Raw genomic sequence first — 23006 nt, forward strand, 5'->3', positions numbered from 1 at the left:
GAAAACTTGTTATCATAAACGAAAAAAAATTTTATTTCTATAAAAAATTTGGTGTCTTTGACAGAAAACATTCTGCTTCTCACAGAAAACTTGTAATCACTGACGAAAAATTGGTACTTCTAAGAGAAATTTGATAGTTTTAAGTAAAAGTTTGTTAGTATTAAGGTAAAAGTTGTTACTTCAAGGAGAAATTTTTTAGTGTTAAAGAAAAATTGCTACTTCTAACAGAAAACTTGTTATCATAAACGAAGGTATTGTTACTTATAAGAAAAAAATTGTTTCTTTGACGGAAAACTAACTACGTTTAACTGAAAACTTTTTATAACTCACAAAAATTTTTGCTTCAATTAGAAACTTTGTTACTGTTTTGGATAACATGCCACTTCCGACAGAAAACTTGTTATCATAGACAAAAAAGTTGTTAATTCTAAGAAAAATATGGTATCTTTGAAAGAAAACTTGCTGCTATTAGAAGAAATTTGTTACTGCTAAGAAAAAAACTGTTACTTCTAACAAATTGTGCAAATATTAAATGTGAATTTCTTATGTTTTAAGTATGTTTTCTGTCATTTGAACACATGTAGAAAAAAAATTTGAAAAATATATCATGTTAAAAAAATAATATATTTTTTTTTAAATAAAAAAAAGTTAAAAAAATAGAGGGGGCCCATAAAGTTGGAGGGAGGGGGGCCTTCCTGTGTCTCAAGCGCGCAAAAAAAGCATTAAAAAAGGGGGGCCAAAAAGGTTGGGGGAGGGGTGAGCTCTTCTCTGTCTCGAGCGTGCAAAAAAAAGTATTAAAAAATGGAGGGGGGCTCAAGCGCGCAAAAAAAGCATTAAAAAAGGGGGGCCAAAAAGGTTGGGGGAGGGGTGAGCTCTTCTCTGTCTCAAGCGTGAAAAAAAACTGTATAAAATGGGGGAGGGGCAAAAAATTCGGGGGGGGGCCTTTGGGGGGCCTTCTGTGTCTCAAGCACGCAAAAGAAGTATTAAAAAAATGGGGGGAGGGGGTAAAAAATTGGGGAGGAGGGGTCCTTGGGGGCTTGGGTAGGGGATCTTACAACACTGTTCAAATGGAACTTGTGTATAATAACGACCAGTGAGTTTCACCCCAAATCATCCTCTAAAATGTCTCAAACTGTTTCACCCAAAAATCCCTAAAATGATGATTAATTTGTTCTCGCCCAAATGATCCCCTAAAAGTAACTTCAGAATGTTCCTCTTGTTCTGGCATCCTTTTGCGATGTCACATATAAAATACTCAGGAGATAATTTCCCGACTAATATGTATTTAAACTGTCTTGTATCTTGTTTCAATTTCTCAAAATATATCTAAGGTGTTCCTAGTTACACTATTAAGGCTTCGAAAGAATATTAATATTTATCTCTCAGACCTAAAGACCAGAGAAGTCTTATTATTTCTTAATTCCCTTCGTGTTACATTAGAATTCCCCGTCGATTATGCAATTAATTTCCCAGAAATCTAGTCTGATCTTGTCCCCTTCGTAGATCAATAAAATTGTCCCGTTAGTATTCAGTGCGCATGTGCATTTTCCCTGCAGTAGTTCCAAGTTCCCTGATTGACCTTGAAAGAGGTACTTTCAAAGTACCAAATAGTACCATTCTTATCTGGCAATGATGTAAACTCCCGTCCGCGTCAACGAACAGAACAATTAATAAATTATGTACTCGTCAGAGTAATACCTAGATCCTTACTTCCCTTCTAATGGACATCCAAAAATTATCCAGGAAGAATATGGGGGTGTTATCATAGGGGGATATTCCGCGGGAAAATTTTCAGAGGAACGCCTTGAACCAAAATATGAGTAAATCGGGGACGGGCATTGAAACAGAATGTTGACACACCAAAAAATGAAGATGTATTCTAGGAGCTGTTTAACTCGATGTACGTAGATCAAGAAGAATCGATGTCGCACAAGGATGAGCTGATTTTTAGTTTCTCATGTGATTCGCTGGTTTTAGCTGTTTGACGAATATCCTCCGAAAGCTCCTATGTTTGCGTCTCTGTTGCGCACGTCCTTTCTAGTAACCAATTATTGCATTTGTAAAATATGTATACTTACCTTCACTCTTTACCCCCTCCCATAAAAATCCTTCACCCTTTAAACACTATTTTAAATCTTTTAAAATGTCATATACTAATGCCATAAGCAATTATGCTATTGTAAAAATAAAGACATTTTTTTACCGAGAAAGGAAAAATGTTATGCCTTAAACAGTTTCGTAATCGTTAGAAATCGCGTATTAGATAATATACCGTTAGCAGTCTGTCAAAAGACTTTATCCTGTAGGACTATTCCTAGGGGGTGGTGTTGCCCGGGGAAAAGCTAATTACGGCGCCCTCCTTCTGACCCAAAAATAAATATAAAAAAAACAAAAGCCCCAGCTGCGACAGCAGCTGGGGCTTCTGTGACAGCTTGTCCCTGTCCCCTCCCCCCTTTGAACGGCCCTGATCCTGATGAACATCTACAAATTATTTAAACAATTTACTTGCCCAAAACCAAAACTCATTAGGAAACTATAAAATACATTTCAGATAGTTTGTTTTGAACTTAGACATCCAAATTACTGTATTTTTATGCGTAATGGGAAGCTTGTGAAGTTTAGACTCAACAAAAAAAAATTGAACGAAGAACGAAACTTGAACGAAGCGTATTACTATTAGCAAAATCTGATCAACGGCTTGTTTGAAAAGTTTAAGCAACATACCTCTTTTTCACCAAGGAAAACTTTCCGTTCGGTCCTTAAAATTTTTACTGATTATATCTATAGGTATGCTAAAAAAAAAAAAAGGGAGAGCGAGTCCCATAACATAAAGTTATACTAGGGAATAACCACTGGAACCAGGCTTTTTAAGCCGCTGATAACGTATTTGAAAAAATAGCTTTAAGCGATGAGACATTTAAAGCAACAGAAATTGCAACATACATATATGAGGGAGCATAAGCCCATTTGAACCTTCCACTATTCCTATTAGGGCGTAAATCCCTCTTTACTTAAAATCCAAAGTATCCATGTGATGATTACATAACATTCGAACATTCATCAAAAAAAACATAAAAAATAAAGCTGGCGCTTAAGAACTATCTGTGAAAGCGTAGAAAAAAAGAACGAACAAGAAACTCCAAAAAAGAGTTTCAAGAAAATCGTCAAACTGCCTCCTAACCCTCCTCTTGTGCACTTCCCGTTCCTATTTTCGGAGCTGCGTTTCATTTAAGTTGTAAAATAATTTCAGCCAAAAAAATTTCTAAGCTGTACAACAATAATTTTCAGATTAAATATATCAGTTTTCTGTCCAATTTTATCTTTTTTTTTTCTTTTGTAATTTATTGATAGATTTTTAAAGGAAAAGGCATAAATTCAAAAGGTTATATTCTTCATGAGCACCGGCAGAAAATTTCCCAAGGGACCAAGTGCAACAGCAACTTTGTTTTTACCATGTCTTAGCGTAAACATGTCTTATTATTCTTGTGGTTTTAAAAGTGAAGATAATACAAGCATCTTTTGAAAAGTTGAAATTAGGGTTCATATTAAAAGACGATCATTGGAATAGCAAACCATTGCATACATTCGACTTAGTTGGTCAAAACTAAATCAATCTGCTTCAATAGCAATCCAATATATTTTTCACTTTTAACAATAATAATTTTTTGAATCTTTGTTTAATCTGGAATTTTGAAAATTTTGGGATTTTTTTTTATTGTTAGGTTTATTCCTCTTGTTTGTTAAAATGTCGCCTCCACCTGAGATTAAATAAAAAAAAAAAAATTATTTAACCGACAGTAAGGAGTAACAGTAAACTTGGAATAAACAAAAATTATTCGGTACATTAAGGGGGCTGACCCTTCCTCAACCCAGGCTGTTCACGCAAAAGTCTTAAAATCTCATTCAAATCAACGGCCCTTGTGTTTAAACAGAACATCTAATCAGTTTACCTTAAAAGAGTTTACCTAACAGTTTACACCTATTTACCTTAATTTTCAATCACCAGTTTCTTTTTCTCTAATTTTAGTTCTGAAGTTGCGGTTCCTGTTATTTGATTAGAATTTTAAACCATATCAATGGGTTTCTTCCTAAATTTAAGAAATGTGTGTGTTGATCTTTGAACCCTCATAAATTGAAATTGAGCAAAGTTGTGAAGTTAAAAACAGTTTTCTTGAACTTCATTGAAGCAGAAAATCTGTTTTGCAAGGTTTCATTTTCATAACACAATGATTTTTAAAGGTGAACAAAGTTCACCATCCTCTAGAGGGAGAACGAGTGGCAGTAAGTACTTCAAAACACCTTCCCGGTACATACTTTAACCTATAGACCCATACATGGAAGTTTCATTTTCCTAACCTAGCCCCTTTCCAAGACAGCGAAAAGTAGCTAAACTAGAGTCTTACCTTTATTTTTTCTAATATTAAGTTTAATATGGCCGTTACTTTTCTTTGAAAAACTTCTTTTTGAGAATGTTTCTTTTTAGTTAATTAAATGCAAGAACATATCTGTTTCCTATATATTTACATCATTCTACTGCAAAATAAAGCATATAGTTACCTGGTACTGGTGTAGTGGAGGAAGCCAAGGCTGAAGAAATAAAGAAGCTAAGGTTCGAATACCGTACGGTGCCAGGAAAGGTATTAAAACTTCGTGAGTATTATTAATTTTTCTTTCTTTACTGACACCGATTTTGTAATAGTAAGGATTACGCTATTTCCACTCTCTCCATTTTCAGACAGTTTAACCTGTCCACAGGAGTGACTAGCTCAAAATTCAAAAAGCCCCAAGCAAGAACAATCCTGCGCTTGACCCCAGTTAAAAGGTATTGCTCAATGTAGATAAATTTATATATAGATGTAAAAGCTCCCATCAAGGGCGTATCCAGGATTTTTATACGTTTTTTTTAGGCGGGGGGGGGGCAAGAAAGCTTTACCTCCCTACCTCTGGATAAGGCTTTGGTTCCTATGTCTCCCTTCAAAAATCTTTCCTTTAGTAACGATTGACTCCCCCTCCTCAGTACCTTGCTCTTTACGCTAAACTTTGACTTTCCATTTTTCGTTCCAATTTTTAAAACCAAGAAGCATTTGTTATAATATAAATAGTTTGTCATTTTATCAAAAGTCTAACAAAAAAACAACACTTTCCGAGTTTTCTATGGCACGTTCCTATTTGGTGTTTAGCGGACATAACAGAAAGTTAATCAACCAATGAAAATTGGAGGATACTGTTTTATTCAACGAAACGCAGGGAAACGGAGTTTTCAGTTGGCTGATCCATTTTGTGTTTTACTCTTTAAAGTGCCAAATGAAAACGCTGCTTTATTTATCTTCGAAACGATTTTGAAGTCAGTTTTGAAAATATAACGTTCAACTAAGATAGCTTAATCGAATTGCATAAATTAGCACAATCTATTTTAAAGGTCTTCATAAAAAATAAGACCAACGACCTTTCGGTCGAAAATCAATTTTCTGTGTAACACAAAATGGTCTTCATTTTAACGGTCTTAATAAAAAATAACGGTCTTAATAAAAATATTAACAGACTTATTAAAAAATAACGATTTTAAACGGTCTCAATACGGTCTTAATGATTTTAACAGCCTTAGAAAAACGATAAGACAAACGACTTTTCGGTTGAAAATCAGTTCTGTTTGAAACATTTGATCGAACTTGGAATCTAATTTGTTTGCCAGAATATTCAAATCTCTACCCGTTAGAAATTTTTACAGTTGCCATTCTTCTTATAATGACATTTATAGAAAGTTGCTTCTTATTTCCATGTAAATATCAGTACATGCCGCATTTTCCTTAATTCCGTATTTCTTGTAAATCCATATTTTAATTCCGTATATCATGTCAAATTGTAAGAAAGGATTATGGCTGCTTCTTGTTTAAATCAGTGGTATTTGTGTGGCAAAAGACATGTGTTTATGTGGTGTTTATGTGGCCAGTGGCCAAAGACCACTATGGCCAACTATCAACCGAATTTCCAGTTACACAGATCCACAAAGCTGAAAACAGACTCGTTTACGACACTAAGGGATTATCATGTAGGTTAAGGAAACAAAAAAGAAGAAATACTACCTTATAAAAGCTATATAAATTTTCAAAATAAAAGCAAAAGAAATAATTACTTAAAATATTTGAGAAATATAGATAATAACGAAGTCGACCTGATAAAATACTCTCCCTTATTAGCTTTCTATATCGATTAGTTTGATTAACTAAATAATTAATTAAATTCTATGGACTAGTTAAAATATCAAGTTTACCACAAATTTTGAACTATATTAAGGAATTGTTTCTATTTCAGTAAACACCTTTTTTCCTGATAGGCTTAAAGACAAGCTTCGTTGGAACTCCAATTTGGCAAACTGGTTAATAGTTTAGGAAACTTTGCACTGAATATCGCTAATATAGAAAAAGTATAAATAAAGTCGTTTATTAGTGAGTAATTTTATTATTTTACAATCAAAAATATAGCAACATATGTTCAATTACTATCTATTAGAGTGAAGTACAAAAATAGCCACGAAATTGAATCTAAAAATTAAGGCCCTATTAAAAAAGAAAAAAAAAACCTTAGTCAACTGAACACACAGATTACTCTTTTAATAAAGACACTTTAAGTTCCTGGTCCCATAGTAAAATTTTGGTGTGCTAGGTATGTTTCGTATGTTAGATATGTTAGGGGTGGTATGTTTTTTTCTGCAGTTTCTGAATATGACGATTTTAGAATCATTCACTAATATTAAGTTTTCTTCATATTGGAAATTTTTATGGTGAAAAATATGCTGAAGAGATGCGAAAACATATGCATATAGAGAAATCCTACTATTAATAAGCGAGTTTAGATCACGCTTTAAGAAAAAGTGTGAATAAGATCATTATTCTGACCAGTGAATGGATAGATCTTAAACTATTGAATTCAATAACATTCGTTTTAATGATATCATTGCAGCAGACAAAGCTGCAAAAAGAATGATACTAACACCAATAAGTAACTAATATTCAAAATTCTTTTTTGATCAATTGACTTGCATTAGCAAACAATATGATTATTTTCCGATTACTATTGTTTTCGCATTTCAATTATTTATTTTTATTAAGTGTAGTTTGTTGGCTGAAGAGAGAATTCGTACATTTCTAGCGCAGCCTAGACACGACATCGATGATTCTACGGTAACAGAACTAGAACTCCAATTTTTATGAAGTAAGAAAAACTATTATACCCATTTCACTTAAAGGAAGTGGTGTAGCTGAAAACAAATCTTTCCTGAGAAGCAAAAAGCTTTTTTCGAAGAAAATAATATTATTCTGTTGACACAGGAATTCTTAATGTTAATGAAAGCATTTGGTTGTTATGACGGCACTGAACTCATTTAATTGAAATTAACGAGTGACTTCCATGGTTGAAACTTAAATCGGGACATCATGAATAGCATAATTATACTAATTATACTTTTTCATAACATCATGGGCTATATTTTTGCAACTGACTTGCAAAATAGATTGAAAGTATATATTTTTTTTGTGTATGTGGCATTTTCAAAAGAACTGTTTGATTAGTGAAATACTTCTAGATAAAAATTATCTCCTAAGCACAGTGGGGAAAAATAAGTGTCTAGAAGAGGAACGCCAAATAAACTAAATAAAAGACATAGATCAAATAAATAGAAAATAAATACGTAGAATTATAACTAACTTGAAACCACCTAACTAGTACGTTATGCGACCAAGACAAAATGCATAAGATTGCCAACTTACTAAAATACAATTTACTTGCTACCTTAAGGGAATGTAAAACTTGTAAGAATTCAATCTTCAGCAAATTAACATGGGAAGATAGGGATTAAAAGTCACTAGCGCCGCTTGTGTAGCGGCTAAAAATAGAAAAATTCAAAGAAAATTTTATATTTGATAAGATTAATCTGCATTGCAACAGGATTAAAGCTGGAACTTCTCTGTAAATGCTAATTAATCAGCCTTTTTTATTTTTAATAATTAATAGTCAAAATACAGCATGCAAAAAGTAGGCCTAGTTGGCTCCAAGCTTTATGAGTTTTATATTCATATATGCTTTATTAGCTTTACAATCAAGCTTAGAAAGATCTATCGATCACACGACGGTCTACAGAAGCAATGTTGCTATATACAATTATTACGTTAGGGATTAAATTACTATATGGAGAAAGAGAATCCAAAACAAAACTTTATTTTTCTGAAAGTTTTTCTTACGTCCCGAACTAGATGCCCAGTTTCTTAAAAATTGTACCTAGCAAACGTGATATCAAACTGATTTGTTGAAAGAGCTGTTTGAGTGGCCGCATAAGAGTAAAATGAAGATAAATGTTTACAAAAAGAAAACGGCCTAAATGATAATGAGCCAATTTTCAAATTATCGAGTTCTGCATGGAGATAATTTTAAATGCTTTGCCGCCATCTTGTTATATTAAGTTTCAAGCCTAGATTGGATAAAAAATAGGCTACTGGCTACCATCAAAATCAAAATTCAGAGTTATAATTATCTAAGAAAAATAAAACCATTTAAACTATAAAGGTTGATATTTCTCGAAACAAAAAGGATGATACAGCCGATCCAAGTTCATATAAAATAATAGGAGGAAAATCTGAGAAATTTTACTGTTGGAATGAAGTCAGACGGATTGAAATCTGATCCGCCTTTAGGGGAAATCTTTCAGGTTAAGAGGGCTAGTTGATTTTCAGCTGATAGGTCTACTGGGGACAGAATTCCACTTTCTTTAAGCTCCACCAGGGTCTTTACTAGCTAATATGTTTGGGAGGGGGGGGGGGCGGAGAGCAAGAGATTTTACCGACTTGCTGGTCATTTTTACCGACTGGTTTTTGTCAATAATTAGCATAATGTTCATTTCGAATACAATACGTAAAATCACTGCACGAGTCGGTAAAACTGCTGCATATACCAACCGAGATTCAGATTTTGGTAATTATCATGTCACTATTTTAATGCTGTTTATTTGACAAATGTAAAATTATGGGACCATCTGTAAAAATCACCGCAGGAGTCGGTAAAACTGCTGCGTTTACCGACCAAGTTCGAAATTTCTGTAGATCTTATTATTTTCGTGTACTTTAGTATTTTCTAAAATGCACAAAACATGTTAGTATTTTTGTGGTCTTTATTGAACCGAACAAAGAATTTTACCGATTTATATTTTTTACCAAGTGAACAAAAACATCGGGAGGGGGTGTCCCCCAACCAACTCCCCTTCCCCCCCACACGTGACGGCTCTTAGCTTCTCTAAACATTAAAGTGCCTAAAAAGACAATTATGCTGCAAATGGAACAAAGTAGTCAAACACTAGATAGCATTATCGATTTTACTTTACGGTGCTGGCACCAGTTTCCACTCTTGTAAGTTTCCCGGACTCTTAGATAGGTACAACGTTCAATATATTAACTGAATCTTGAACGTTTGAAATAGATCTAGCCTATGCATAACTAAACACAACAAGGGTGATTAATTCTCAAAAATATTTCCACCAGATAAAATCTAACTTGATAAATTAAAGTGTATCACTTAATCAAAACAGACTTTTACAAATCCAAGGGATATGTTGAGTACAAAAAAAAAAATAGAGACAAAGATATTGGCAGGAATGTTATACAGCGCAACTGGATCACCAAATTGTCACTTTGGATATCGCATCATTCAACTGCCATCTATAAAAACAACAAACAATACACAAAAGCCAAACCTCCATGATGATATTCAAATATGTTTTCCGAGAATTTTGATTTTGAGATTTCATTTCTTGCTGAAATAGCTATAGTCGAAGTTCGTGCGGTAACAACAATAAAAAATATGTGGTCCCATTAGAAACAAAAATTTTAATACTTATTCTAATTTGGCAGAAGTGGTACCATCCCAATTGCCTAAGTTCAAAAGCCAACATAAAAAAAGAATATACGAAAACAGTTTAACAGGTTCATATACAAAGTTCTTGTTACATTGTATACTCACAAACAATCATTGGAAATTGGTTACAAATTACAACAATGTTATCACACTTGAACCGAGATATGTATTTAAGCACATGGGGAATGGCTTCAATTGCTCGCAAGAAAAGACATTATTTTTGTGATTTCATTATAAAACTTAAATGCAATAACAATGTAAATATTGATGATGACGAAAAAAGCAGAGAGCATGATTTAAGCTGCAAATGACATAAATGGGAAGGTCAATTTTCGTGAGGGAGAGAGGGGGGGGGGAACCCGAAGCTTAGGATTAGAAGTTGAAGATGCACCTTTCTGTATTATCTCTGAAGAGAGAAGCGTGTTAACAATCATATTTTTTTTAAACAAATATTAATTTATTTATTGTAATTTAACTTAACAATTGAAATAATAATTAAATAAATATTAATTTTTGTATAAATAATATAAAATAATATAAACAATAAATTAATTAATAAATAAAAATTCAAAAATAATAATGATATATGAATTGTTTAAAAAGTAAGTTCATAGAGGCCTTGGATTATCATAAAAGAAATACACAGAATAAAAATTGGAATTTCACTTCAAGAAGGAAGTTTCTAGACTCTCATGTGTATTCCTTCTTTCTTCTTTTATTTATTTTCTATTTTTTATCAAGATAACAATAAGTGTTGTCCAGAACCAACATCTTCAAGTTAGCATCCATTCAATTAACCCACGACATAGTCTTTACTGTAAATCAGGGTTGTCTAATCTTTTTAGACTCTTCGCAATCTCTTTTGATCTTCACAAAAGACGAATTTTGTGACAACAGAGTTACTATTCGTCAAAACCAAGTGTACAATATAATACTCATCGACAACGGGGATACTGGAAAGGGGGAGGTACCTTTCCCTGTATCGGGTGCAGTTTACTAGTTTAAATTTTTTAAGCTACATTTATCAAAATCTGATTTATCAAAAAATGATGATGGTATAAATCAGCGAGGAAACAATAATACTTTCAAAACTGAAAGGTCAGCTATAACTACACTCGTTACTGATAGGACTGCAGGTGTTTGGCGACTAGATTACAAAATATTATAGGTGGACAACATTTCCGATCTTGATTTTTCATGATGGCTCCTGATTTTACCGAAACAGTTGGATATCAAACTTGATCCATATATCTCCTGACATAACTCCATAAAGCGTCAATTTTTTCAGAAGTGGTCTGTTTACCAGGAGACATTCCGCTAACATGTCTTGAATACGTATTTCAGCCCTCCCAAGATACTCTTGAAACAAAAAAAAAATATGATTAAAAGATACATTAATTATAAGAACGTTAATTATTAAAATAATATAAAATAAAACTAATAGGTTTATTAGTTTTCAAGATATGTAATAATAATTAATTTGTTATCCATTATAAGGAAGTACACTTGTTACTGGCACACTACCATTTCAACCAGCACTTTGTATTGCCAATTATCAGTATTTTTTAAGGCTTCCAGTCAGTGGCGTTAATTGAGAGGGGGAGTAGGAGGCTCCCCAAAATACTCCCCTAGATTATTTGGCCCTTCCCATATATATATATATATATATATATATATATATATATATATATATATATATATATATATATATATATATATATATATATATATATATATATATATATATATATATATATATATATATATATATATATATATATATATATATATATATATATATATATATATATATATATATATATATATATATATATATATATATATATATATATATATATATATATATATATATATATATATAACGAGGAAAAGAAAAAATAGATACAGAAGGAAAATATACACACTTTCACAATCAACTGACAATTTTATAATCACAGTTTTCATCGTGAAAAGCAAAACTTAATGTCTAAAGAGAATACAGCTTAAATTGACAAAAAAGAACAATAAATTGGGTTAGTCTTTTTAAGGAGTTCGTAAATAAAGATTTTCTGAAGTGGCTATAATTAAAATAAAGACTTCAAATAGAGCCCATCTAATTTCGTCGTCACAATAATAATAAGTATTGAACAAACTAAACTGAACAGATTATACGAATTTATAAAGACCTGCGCTGGTATAATAAAGGATCCAAATGAAATTGGTCCTTCAGTGCCAGTTGGTCCTTTAGATATTTTTGATCTAAAACCGTGAAAGCAGAACACTCTGAAGTCCAAGAAACTGAACAATTGAGGATATCAGATGTCAATCCATACATGGGTTCAACTACATAGTGGAATGTCGACCTTTTCTGTAAAGGTTGGGCACGAAATGGGTCCTAAGGTTCCAGACTTTTTTAGTATTAATACTGCCAATTTCTGGGGCAATTACAAGTCCATTGACCATTATGAAGAAATTATCAAGAGTTGTAGTATCTTTATGAAGAAATGTAAATACTGTCAATTTCAGAATTTTTCAATATTGCTTCCATTTTAAAACCCCACAACATTCCAGTGTTGTTTTCTTCCTTCTTCTTCATCTTTTATACAATTTATGACTCTATGTTCTTCCTAGGTAGTCTCGTTCAGTAGTCTGGTTTTTGCCCCCCCCCCCATTTTCTTCTTGACCTAAGGAATGGAGGCGGAATTAATAGTAGCATAATAATATATTGTAATCAAAGTTAAAAATTAAATCAAGAGCAAACCAAGAGGGAAACTTCCGAGAATGTGTTGTTAAACAAGGTCAGCGAATTCCTATTATTTTAGGAATAAAATAAACTATGAAAAATTTACAATAAAACAACTAGAACAGTCATAGTATAAAAATTGTAACTCTTTTTCTAGATTTAACTCACCAAATAATTGAGGCGACGTTAAATAAATGAATTCAATTATTAATTATATTTCTTGGTTTATTTATAACCCCTACATAACACACTTTTACCATTTGGTGTTTTTTGCCATTCCCAAACTTATTGGCCTTGTTTATGCTAGCGTATGAAAGATCTTTTGCATAAATATTTCAAATAATTAGAACAAACAGTAGAACTAAGTAAATTGACTTTTTCATCAATAAAGTAAATATAAACGAAAAAAACACTGAAGAATACCATCAGGCTTGAAGGAGTCTTTTCCGTACACAGTCAAACACAAGACGTCCTCCTTTGGGTTTTTAATTAAAAACTGCATGGATGTATTAAACCTTGGGGCTGTTGAGCCTTTGACAATGGGCGTTCTTTGCAATTGAGAGCCCAGGGTAACCTGACAATAACTGTCATGCTTTCCTGAAAATATCAATAGATTTCAGTTACCAGTAATGTAATTAATGTAATAGCTCGATAAAATACGTCAAAAAAGAATAGTTAGAAATATTATATGAATCTTCCAAAAGCTGCACCAGGTGTAAAAAAATGGATAAAATTAAAAAAAAAGATTAATTCGTAGAGAAAGAGGGAGGGACCTTGCCCTGTATCAGGCGCAGTTAACAAGTTTCAATTTTCAAGCTCGATTTAGCAAAACATGTTGGCCACACTCAAAATCTGATATCAGAATCTGATTTATCAAAAATGACGATAGTATAAATCAGCGAGGAAACAACAGGGTTTCACGACTGAAAGTTCTGCTATAACTACACTCCTTACTAAGAGGACTGCAGGGGTTTGGCGACTAGATTACAAAATATTACAGATAGCAAAATTGTCGACGGACAAATTGGTGAGAAAACAATTTCAGAACTTTTTGTTATATGCTTATGTACTTGAGTAGAGTGAATATCCTCAAGAGCATTTAAAAAGAGATTTGGCCAAATTGGTTGATGAAAATGATTTAGAATTTGAGGGCCAAACACAGTATTGCTATTTTGTAGTATTAATCCTTATTTCTTTAGAGTTCTCTTGTAAAAATGTAACGGTATGAGTCAATCAAGAACTCTTACCTTACATCCTAAAGATGCAAGAAGTAGACACAATTAGAATAGCTGCTGAAAGGCTTATAGTAAACATACGAAAAGCATTATCTAATAAAAAATGCGGTAGATAATGAAAAAAAACACAGCACAAGATAAAAAATATTATTCAGGTTTGGGGTTGAAAGGGCATTACGAAGAATGTAAATTTAAACTAAGTCACATTAAAAAGGTGTATTGAAAGTTTATAAGTGAACGGAAAAAAAATTTACAATAAATTGGCAAAAAAAAAATAACTCAAACTCAATAATAAAAAGATGCCAAGAAAAGAAGAGGGTATCGTTTGATTAAAAAAAAGTCTCATAAAGCATATCCTCGAACAATTTGTGGAAAAGGCTATTCTTCTGAATTTTTACTTGAACGCCATGCAGGCTAGTTCCAAATGTTTGAGTCAAATATCAAGACGAAAGTACTTGGATCACAATACATTTAATTAGTACTTGAATTTCAAGTGACTTGTATAATAGTAGCCTACTTGGAATACTATTCAAGTAGGCACAAAAAGCTTTGATATCAGATAGTTTTAAGTTTTAATCACTGGGTCCTAAAATGAAAAAGTCGTTAGCCTGGAATTTTTTAACTGATTATAGCTCTTTTTGACTACTAAATACAAGATCTGCTGTTCTCTGTTAGTTTAAATTCTTAGATCCCCTTACCTATATTCTCTTCTGTTAAGAATCGATGCAGCAAAATTAAAATTTTACAACCTGACCTGCCCCTGTCTTTGCATCAGCTCTTAGATGTACAAAAATACTTTTATGCGCAAACTTTTGCGCAAGTGGCTACAAACAGAAACACTTTCACCCTTTTGGGGTACGTTCTTCAAAAATGTTGAGAAATAATTATGTAAGGCCGCTTGGTTCAGACTAATACTGGAGCTAAAAAGAGACTGTTCACAAACAGACTTTGTAGTAAGCTTACAGCAAAATTCTCTATGATTTCTCCTTATTACTTTAGCGTTTGTAAAAATAAAAAAATCATAAAAATTAGTGTTTAGTTTTATTTATTTAATCCAGGGGTAGACTTGAAATAGTGTAACATATATGCAAAAACTGATATCGCATTCAGACTTGTATATAAAATAGGCACTATATCCCATAACTAAATACAAAAAAAAACATATGAAAGGCTGAGAATATTTTGCACTCATAAGCCGATGTAAATCTGCCTCAATTTAATTTAGTTTTCAACAGATTAGAGTGAAATGGCGTAAATCGTGCTAGCACCATGTATAAGAAAAAAGAAAATAGTCCTGGTAAACATGAGCAACTCAGGTGACTTTTAAATTAAAACCACGAAAGACACCAAAAGAGCTCATGACGTTAGAAATTATGTTGGTATTAACCAAGAGGCGAAGTTGAATTCAAATTATTTAGCTTCACATCTTAAAAAGCAAACACAATAAAAATAAGCTGAGGTATATTTGAATTCAGCACCGCAGAAATACCCTAAAACAGCTGATAATTCCATGACACCGAAAATTGTGTTGGGCTGAAACTAGGAGCGAAGGTGGATTATTTAGATTACATTAAATTACAAAATTGAACCTAAAGTATACATTTAATGATAGGATTAGGTATAGTACAAAACTAAAAATTAAATAATGTACTAAAATTTTACCAATTTGTTGTGAAACGACGGCGGCTTACTCGCCATGAATCCACTTTTCTTTTGGCGGATGACTCAATCCTAGACCACAAAGTTTTTGTTTATTTTCAAGTTATATAAAGTTAAATGAACAATTTTTGTAATAGTATTTTGAGTATTTTGATTTTCTGGCGGGCTAAGAGAAGGGGGCTCATGAGGCAAGCCGGATAGAGACAATGACACAATTTATTTTTTCATTTTCGAAAAAAATAGGGGCTATTGGACCTTTTCTTCGTCAATGTACTGCATCTTAGTGGAAGTAAAGCATACCTTTGGTAGAAGTCAATCCTTCTAAAACTTGCGTGAGAAATATTCGTTTCTCCTGTAGCAGCGGTAACCAAGTCCAGGGAACTATATTTCCAAGCAGAACATCAACCTGTTGTTCTACCACAGGGAATTTACGAAAGAATGGGTTAAATTGATTCTTACTAACTTAGTTTGGTCCTAGACCATTAAAAAATATATGCTAAAAACGACAAACCGACATGATTATTTTGCCAAAGGAAGATATTTTGGATCTAATAAAATTATTGTAAAAAAAAAACAACAAAAAAAAAACCTTGCAGTTAAAATAAAGCTATTTTCGGTGGAGTAGAAACATTTTCAGCAAAAAACAACAAAAATTCTTTTTCCTATGAATCTTTCGATCACCAATACAAAACGCGGGAAGGTTAGCAGCTAGATTCGCGTGCTCAATTTATTTTTCTTTTGTGGATTCTTCAGGGAAATTTTGTTGGGAATTGTATAGTAAAGCGTATTGTTTAACAGATAAATTGTAAATTTAACAGTTATCATTTCAGATAAACAAAAATACATTTTTAAGAATAGGACTCAAAATAAAGATTTCTATACGATAGTACTTTGAGACATTCAAAATATGGGTGGATATGACATTAAAGACGGTAATTTTAGGGAGCAAGAATTATGGTACATTATATTGTCGCTTTTTTTAAATGTTTTTCTTTTTTTCTAACCCTAACCTATTGGGACTTTTTTGTAAAAAAAAGAATATTATATTAAACCAGAATATTGTTTCGAACAATTTTAGGGAATAGGACTGATGGAGGTGGCGCCCACTTTCAGAAATCACGCACGCCAGGTGGCACGTGCAAAGTGTGGCAAAAGTGCGCCAGGCGTGGTGTAAACTGTGCCAATCATGGCAGAAACTGTTCTAATCGTTACAGAAACTGCACCAAGCGTGGTTGAACTGTGCGATACACAGTGAGCACTCTCAGATCTACAACAGGGGGCAGAAAGTGGGCACCCCCTAGGAACCGAGAAAATAAGAAAAAAATTCAATACTTGATAGGTTACTTTGGAAACAATTCAAAACAAGGATTTGAGAAGAGAACAACTTGCCTCCATTAAGGTCCCGTTGTATTTTATCACCATCCTTAACAAGAAGTCGCAAGTAACCTACAGGTGGCCTTCCGCGAGCTAAAAGCGTTAAAAAGAATTGCAATTAACAAAGCATAGCATACTAGATATTAGCCAAAGCGTGATAATCAAGCAACTGTGCACTTTGTCGTAATCATAGAGATAGGAAAAAAGAAGACAGTTTAGATTCTATAGAATTTCTTTATCAGGTTTTCCCGATAACCCAGAGTCGCACTACACACTTAAAATAGAAACTTTGTTATGGAGGAATAGAATAATTAACACCAAATTAAAAGGTAACGGCCTTTTCACCAAATAAAAAGGTTCTACTCCCTTTTCTATCTCTATGATTCTGACAATTGTCCATACCCTTAATCTAATTTGGTTGACAATTATTAGGATCTTAAAACAAAGGACGAATAGTAATTACACGAGAAGGTAGTTTTTAACCAAAGACCCATCAAATAATGATACACAACAGACACCGGGGGTTTGCGCGATCTCAAAGTGTTGTTTCTTCTGTGTCAGCTAAAGAAATGGAAAATTTAAAGCTAATCTCAAGAAATTCGAACTTGTAAATAGTCAATATTCTCCACTGATTAGCAATAATAATGAATTGGTTCGACCTAAAGGTATGAAAAAATGACTATTTAATTTAAAAATAACACTTAATTTATCATAATAAAACACTTTAACACTTATTTTTAAAAGATAAGTTGCCTTATAATTGTACAAAACTAGCTCTTATTGACAAAAACCTGACCGTCTACCCAGTCATATTTGTGATAATTTTCCTATTAGTTACCTGGCATCAGCCAGCCTGTAGGCCTTAAATTGCTGGGAACAGGCAGCTCGAGTGCATGCACTTCCCACAAGCTAATCAAAATATGTATTATGTCATTGAATCCATTGCGAATGTTGTATTATGTATTATTTGCAGTGCATGTGCAATATGTTATTAATGTAATATGTGCCTTATGTATGTAAAATGTGCAGTTGGAAGCCGAAAGGAACCCGTTTAGGATTTCAGGTGCTTTTTATAAAGAAGAAGAAGAAGAAGAAGAGCATAGCTAAGATTGCTGAAACATGTCTGGCCTAAGGGAAGCTATCGATTTTTTTCTCTTTTAGTTTTACTATTCTTTAATTTACTTTTTGATTTTTTTTCTTTTAGTTTTATTATTCGTTATTTTGGTTATGTCATTTTTTATAATATAATATAAAGTAATCAACTAATTGGAATAATATAAACTGGAATAATATAAATATAATAATATAAACTAATTGGAAAAATGAAAACAACCATCATAAACTACCCAATGTGTTTCCCTAGTGGTTTTCAACAGCAGTATTGTTTTGCTAATAAATTTATATTATAAGAGCAGTCCTTCAGTTGTGGTCTTCTTTTTGATGAAAAATTTGGCATTGATGACAACCTTTAATTCTATACCATGGCTCAACATTTTGAAGCATCCACAAATAAAATTGATGAAAAAAAACTAAACTAGGAAAAGCTCTAATAAGAAAAGAAAGAAAATAAGTCAAATGCTATGGAAGATTGTTCTCTACTTTAAAAACAACAAAATTGTTCTAAAAATAACCGGAATGGAAGTGTGGTATTAGGCAAACAAAACGTTTGGTGACCTAATTTTCCCTAATATTTTTAGGGATATCAACTCCATGAGAAGCTAACTTCTCTACAGAAATTACATCCTGAATTAGATTGATACTTTTTAGCTAGCTTACTTCTGACAACAACGCTTGTATTAATATTACTGTCCTTGGCAGTGTTCACTTAAGCTGGACTCTTTATAGAAGGTGTGAACAACTCTTCAAAAAAAGTTCCAAAAATGAATTGAATTCTAAAATACATATAAGAAAAAAACTTGTATAAAATAAATCGTAACCATTTTAAGATTTCATGTCGAACAAGCCCGAAGTTCCTACTCAGGGTTGCCATCCGGTGACAAAAAAATCATTAGACTTTAGTGATTTTGTGGTTGATTTAGTTATTTTCTTCAATAATCTAGTGATTTATGTGCAAATCTAGTGATTTTTTTGTTTAGGCAATATAAAAAATCACTAGAAATAAAGACATATCAATAGGGATGGCAATCCTGGCCCCACCTCCGCATTCGTGCTAGCTTGACAATGCATTTTACGTTGTCATTGTTATCTCCAAAATAAAATAACGCAATCTGTTGGTTTTCATTTTTTCTTTGCTATTATCGAAGAAGAACGTAGCCTTGAGAATCCATAAAAAAAAGATAATAGAAAAAGGAAGAGCTATTCTAAAACCAAATCATGCAAAAAAAAACAAGTGTTCTGAAGCCATTCTGTTATTTGGCATAAATTCTTCAATAAAACCTACTATTTGGTATCCACACTAGAGACAAGGCTTCATTTATAACTAGTAAGAGGCGACCTTGAGAGGGAGTAATCTCGTCCACTTCTGAAATTAAAGCCACTATAAAATAGGTGAAAATGAGTTACATGGAAATAAATCAAATAAACAAATGTGTATTTTAAGCAAACGAATGAGCAAACTAAAAGTATTGAGAGAATTAAAAATGTCCCTTCCTGTCCTCAAAATCTAAAAATTCTCTAAAAAAATCTAAGAAATCTAAAAATTCTCACTCGAGGTAGAACTGAAATTTGTATTTCTCTTTTTTGGTTACCATTTGATATTTTGTATTACGTACTTGTAATTCTGTATATGCTTCATTCTCTTTAAGTTGAGGTTTACCGCTAGAATCTTGTTAGGTGTATTCTAATTATTAAACACAATCCGGGAAAACCAAATTTTTCGTTTCAAGTTTGTTGATAGCATGGAAAGCACACGAAGGTAGTTAAGCCTGATATAATACCGAAACCATTTTAACAGTTAAACTGAAACCAAAAAAAGATAGAATCTTCAAAACCTGGAAATAAAATTTGTTCAAAAAATTTCAGAACAACAGATCTGAAGTTTTTGTAGCTTTAACAGAAAATCTTGAAAAAAGCTTCATTTGAAAAGTTATAGTACCCGCTGGTTTTCCCATTCCTATTAATAAAAAAACAAAAACATTTTGAAGTTTGGACGCTCTTAGCCATAGGTTTGTCCGAAGGGGGTTGCGATTTCAAAAATTTAACAGCACTCATTTTATTAAGGTTGGCGTTACAACTCAAAATCTATTTACAAAAGGATTTGTCGGCGAGTCACAATTTTCCGGGATGGATCCTAATGCAAGTTGTTTCTTTCTGGTAACTTTACACTGGGCATAGATTGCATGCGCAGAAACAGATGAAAAACTAGATTTGTTTTCTCAATTAAACTAAAAAAAGCAAGTTAGACTAAAACTCATAATTTTAAGGTCGATTCAAGAAAATATGTCTAATAAACAAAGATCATTCCAACTTAGTTTATTTTCTTTTATTTCTGAACCAAAGAAACGGTGTTGAGGATTTTTGAATTTTTTGACGATGAACAGCTTTTTGAATTGAAAGCAACCGACTGTATACAACAGCAGTAACTAACATCAAAAGGACAAGATACTTATGTATTGGATTCACTAGTCTCAGATCTACGCATTCATCGAGTCACAATTTTGATATTAATTAGACTTTGTCTTGAAGTAGGAAACTAACTTTAAAAATAAGAAATTGTTTCTTTTTCAACAATTTCCAACTAATATTCAATGTATTTTCAATCTAAAATACCATGTACAACAAATTAAAAAAAAAATCATTGAATAAATGGTAGAGCTAAATTTCAGATATGGAACTTGCTGTCTTTTGTTGATATACCAAAACCATAGGAGAGTAGAAAAATAATATACCGAAAATTGTAGAGCAAACCTTAACTAGAGGAAAAGACATATAATTTATTTGCTGATGATAAATATTCACCTTTTATTCACTCTAGAGTTGTCAATAGAAAAACAACTTGCATTTCAAAATATGTTGGGAGAGATGGATCCCCAAAATTTCGTATTTCGTATGCGTATTTTCATCCGAATTTCTACTGAGCGCTTTATAGGATTTTTTTAGATCAATATCGAATGAGACATTTTTCTCATTATTTCAAGAAACAAAAAGTTTTAAAAAATAATAATTCTTCAATTAAATATAAAAATTCTCCAATAAACTTAAGACCATTCAGACATCATATTTTTTTGTGAAATGAGAAAACACTCGGACAAGGCAGCTTTTCGGAGAAATCTTTTTTCTTTTTTGTTGCATTGTAAATAAATTGCTTAGATGAATTACTTTATTTTTAATATTACAATCACTGCACGGCTTCCTTTAACATGAAGCTTTAACACAAATTATAATGTCTACATCGAAGTTCATTAAAGATCAGCTTGAGTTCAACTGAAAATTTTTAAGAAAGTCTATTTGACCTAACAGAAGACATTTCTTGCACCAACAGAGATTGACTACCCCCCCCCCCCCTCCTCCCATTCTGCTAGTGTTCACGTTATCAGGAGGTATTCATCTCTCAACCCCCAATCAATCTAAAAAATAAATTGCATGTACTTTAAGGGTCAAAATGAATATTTTAGCATTTAACTATGATATTTTTCTTTTTGTAATCTTGCTTTAGGGTAGAAGTGGCGAAATGCGACTTTTGCAAGCTTTAGATATGGTTGTATTAGGCAAACGAGACGGTGCTTTTGAAGGTGGTAATGGGGGATTGAACCATGGCTACCATGACCTAACTTTGGCTTTGAGTCCATTCTTGATAGTCCCTAAAACACAACATCATTTGGAGTAAGCACAAAGCTGAGATGTGACCAATTATGAACTAAACGAAATTTCTTATGCAAATAGAAGATGAAGAAGATTTTGCCACCTACATTTGCCACCTACGGGCAATATTAAAAAAGAAAATTTACAACTTAAGACCTTGGATGAACTAAGTTTTTGAACTCTCTCAGGCAAATCTAGTAAATGAACCGGAAGTAGTGATTTTGTTCTGTACAAATATATTAGTTTTAATTTAAATGATTCCGTATATCGGCTGATATCACAGTATATGTGGTCGAAATATCCAGACTCTTGTATTTGTTTCCACTGTCTAATAAATGTACTTATCCCTGTTTAAACGTTTACTTGTTGGCATAGAAAGGTAGTGTGGTCTTGGAAAAAATACTGAATTTAAGGTATTATGTCGAAAATGCACAACTACTATCTGTTTCAATGAACTGATATGAACAGGTTCAAAGGTGGAACCTCTGTATATCAGAGCCTCTGTGGATGGCTCCTGCATAACCCCTTGAACCATTTTATTTAGGGTAAATAAAGAAACTTAAAAAGAGGGGCTAGGTATTTTCACCTACCGAAACTGATATTCGGGTAAATAGGAGGTACAATCACGACTCTTTAAGTAAAACTTAACTGACTCAATTTTTTCCGACAGACTGAACACATTGGGGATAGACCTACCATCCGCACAACATTTTACATCTCTGACTTTCAACATGGCGATCACTGTATGTGGTCAAAATATCCAGACTTTTGTATCTGTTTTCTTTGTCTAATAAAATGGACTTATCCCCATTTGAACGTTTACTTGTTCGTCATAGAAAGGTAGTGTGGTTTCGGAAAAAATATCTAATTTAATGTATTAAGTCGAAAATGCGCTGTCAGTTGAAACTATCTGTTTCAATGAATTGATATAGAGGTGGAACCTCTTGATATCAGAACCTCTGTGGATGGCTTCTGCGTAACCCTGAACAATTTTATTTAGGGAATAAGCAAATTTACACAGACCGGAACAATGTAATAAAAGGTAAAGTAGGTAAAGGATATACGGCACTAGACTCTTGAAGTCCAAACAATCTCGGTCTAAAGGCCCTTCAGCCAAGAAGTGCAATGCGGGTTGGGAGCCAGCCATCCTGTGCTTTCGCACACCCTTCTTGCTCACCTTCCCCAAATTTTTCCAGGTACCCATTTAGAGCTGGGTCGACTGTGGCTGATCTTAGAGAGTCACGCCACTGAACCCCGTCCTAAATCAAACAACTGACCATACCAGCAATCGAACACTCGCCCTTCGGACAAATGATTACAAATCCAGCGCAATG

General features: G+C 32.8%; 1 protein-coding gene across 4 annotated transcripts in view; it reads right to left on the minus strand.

The window, feature by feature from the left end:
- Positions 1–6439: 6439 nt before the first annotated feature.
- The window catches only part of Dap160 (dynamin associated protein 160), a 138665-nt gene continuing 122098 nt past the window's right edge, over positions 6440–23006 (minus strand). For 2 of the 4 annotated variants that reach the window (XM_089102524.1, XM_089102506.1), the window contains 4 exons: positions 19313–19393; positions 16927–17004; positions 13067–13240; positions 6440–11259 (listed from right to left, as the gene is read on the minus strand). In XM_089102524.1, the coding sequence (XP_088958650.1) occupies positions 11114–11259; positions 13067–13240; positions 16927–17004; positions 19313–19393 (479 nt within the window). In that variant the 3' untranslated portion in view covers positions 6440–11113. The remainder of the gene's footprint in view (positions 11260–13066; positions 13241–16926; positions 17005–19312; positions 19394–23006) is intronic. The other 2 variants (XM_089102517.1, XM_089102515.1) reach the window with 2 other exon arrangements.

The sequence above is a fragment of the Artemia sp. Qi Xiang Cuo genome, chromosome 2 (assembly GCF_049724085.1).
Source record: "Artemia sp. Qi Xiang Cuo chromosome 2, ASM4972408v1, whole genome shotgun sequence".
Taxonomy (NCBI): domain Eukaryota; kingdom Metazoa; phylum Arthropoda; class Branchiopoda; order Anostraca; family Artemiidae; genus Artemia; species Artemia sp. Qi Xiang Cuo.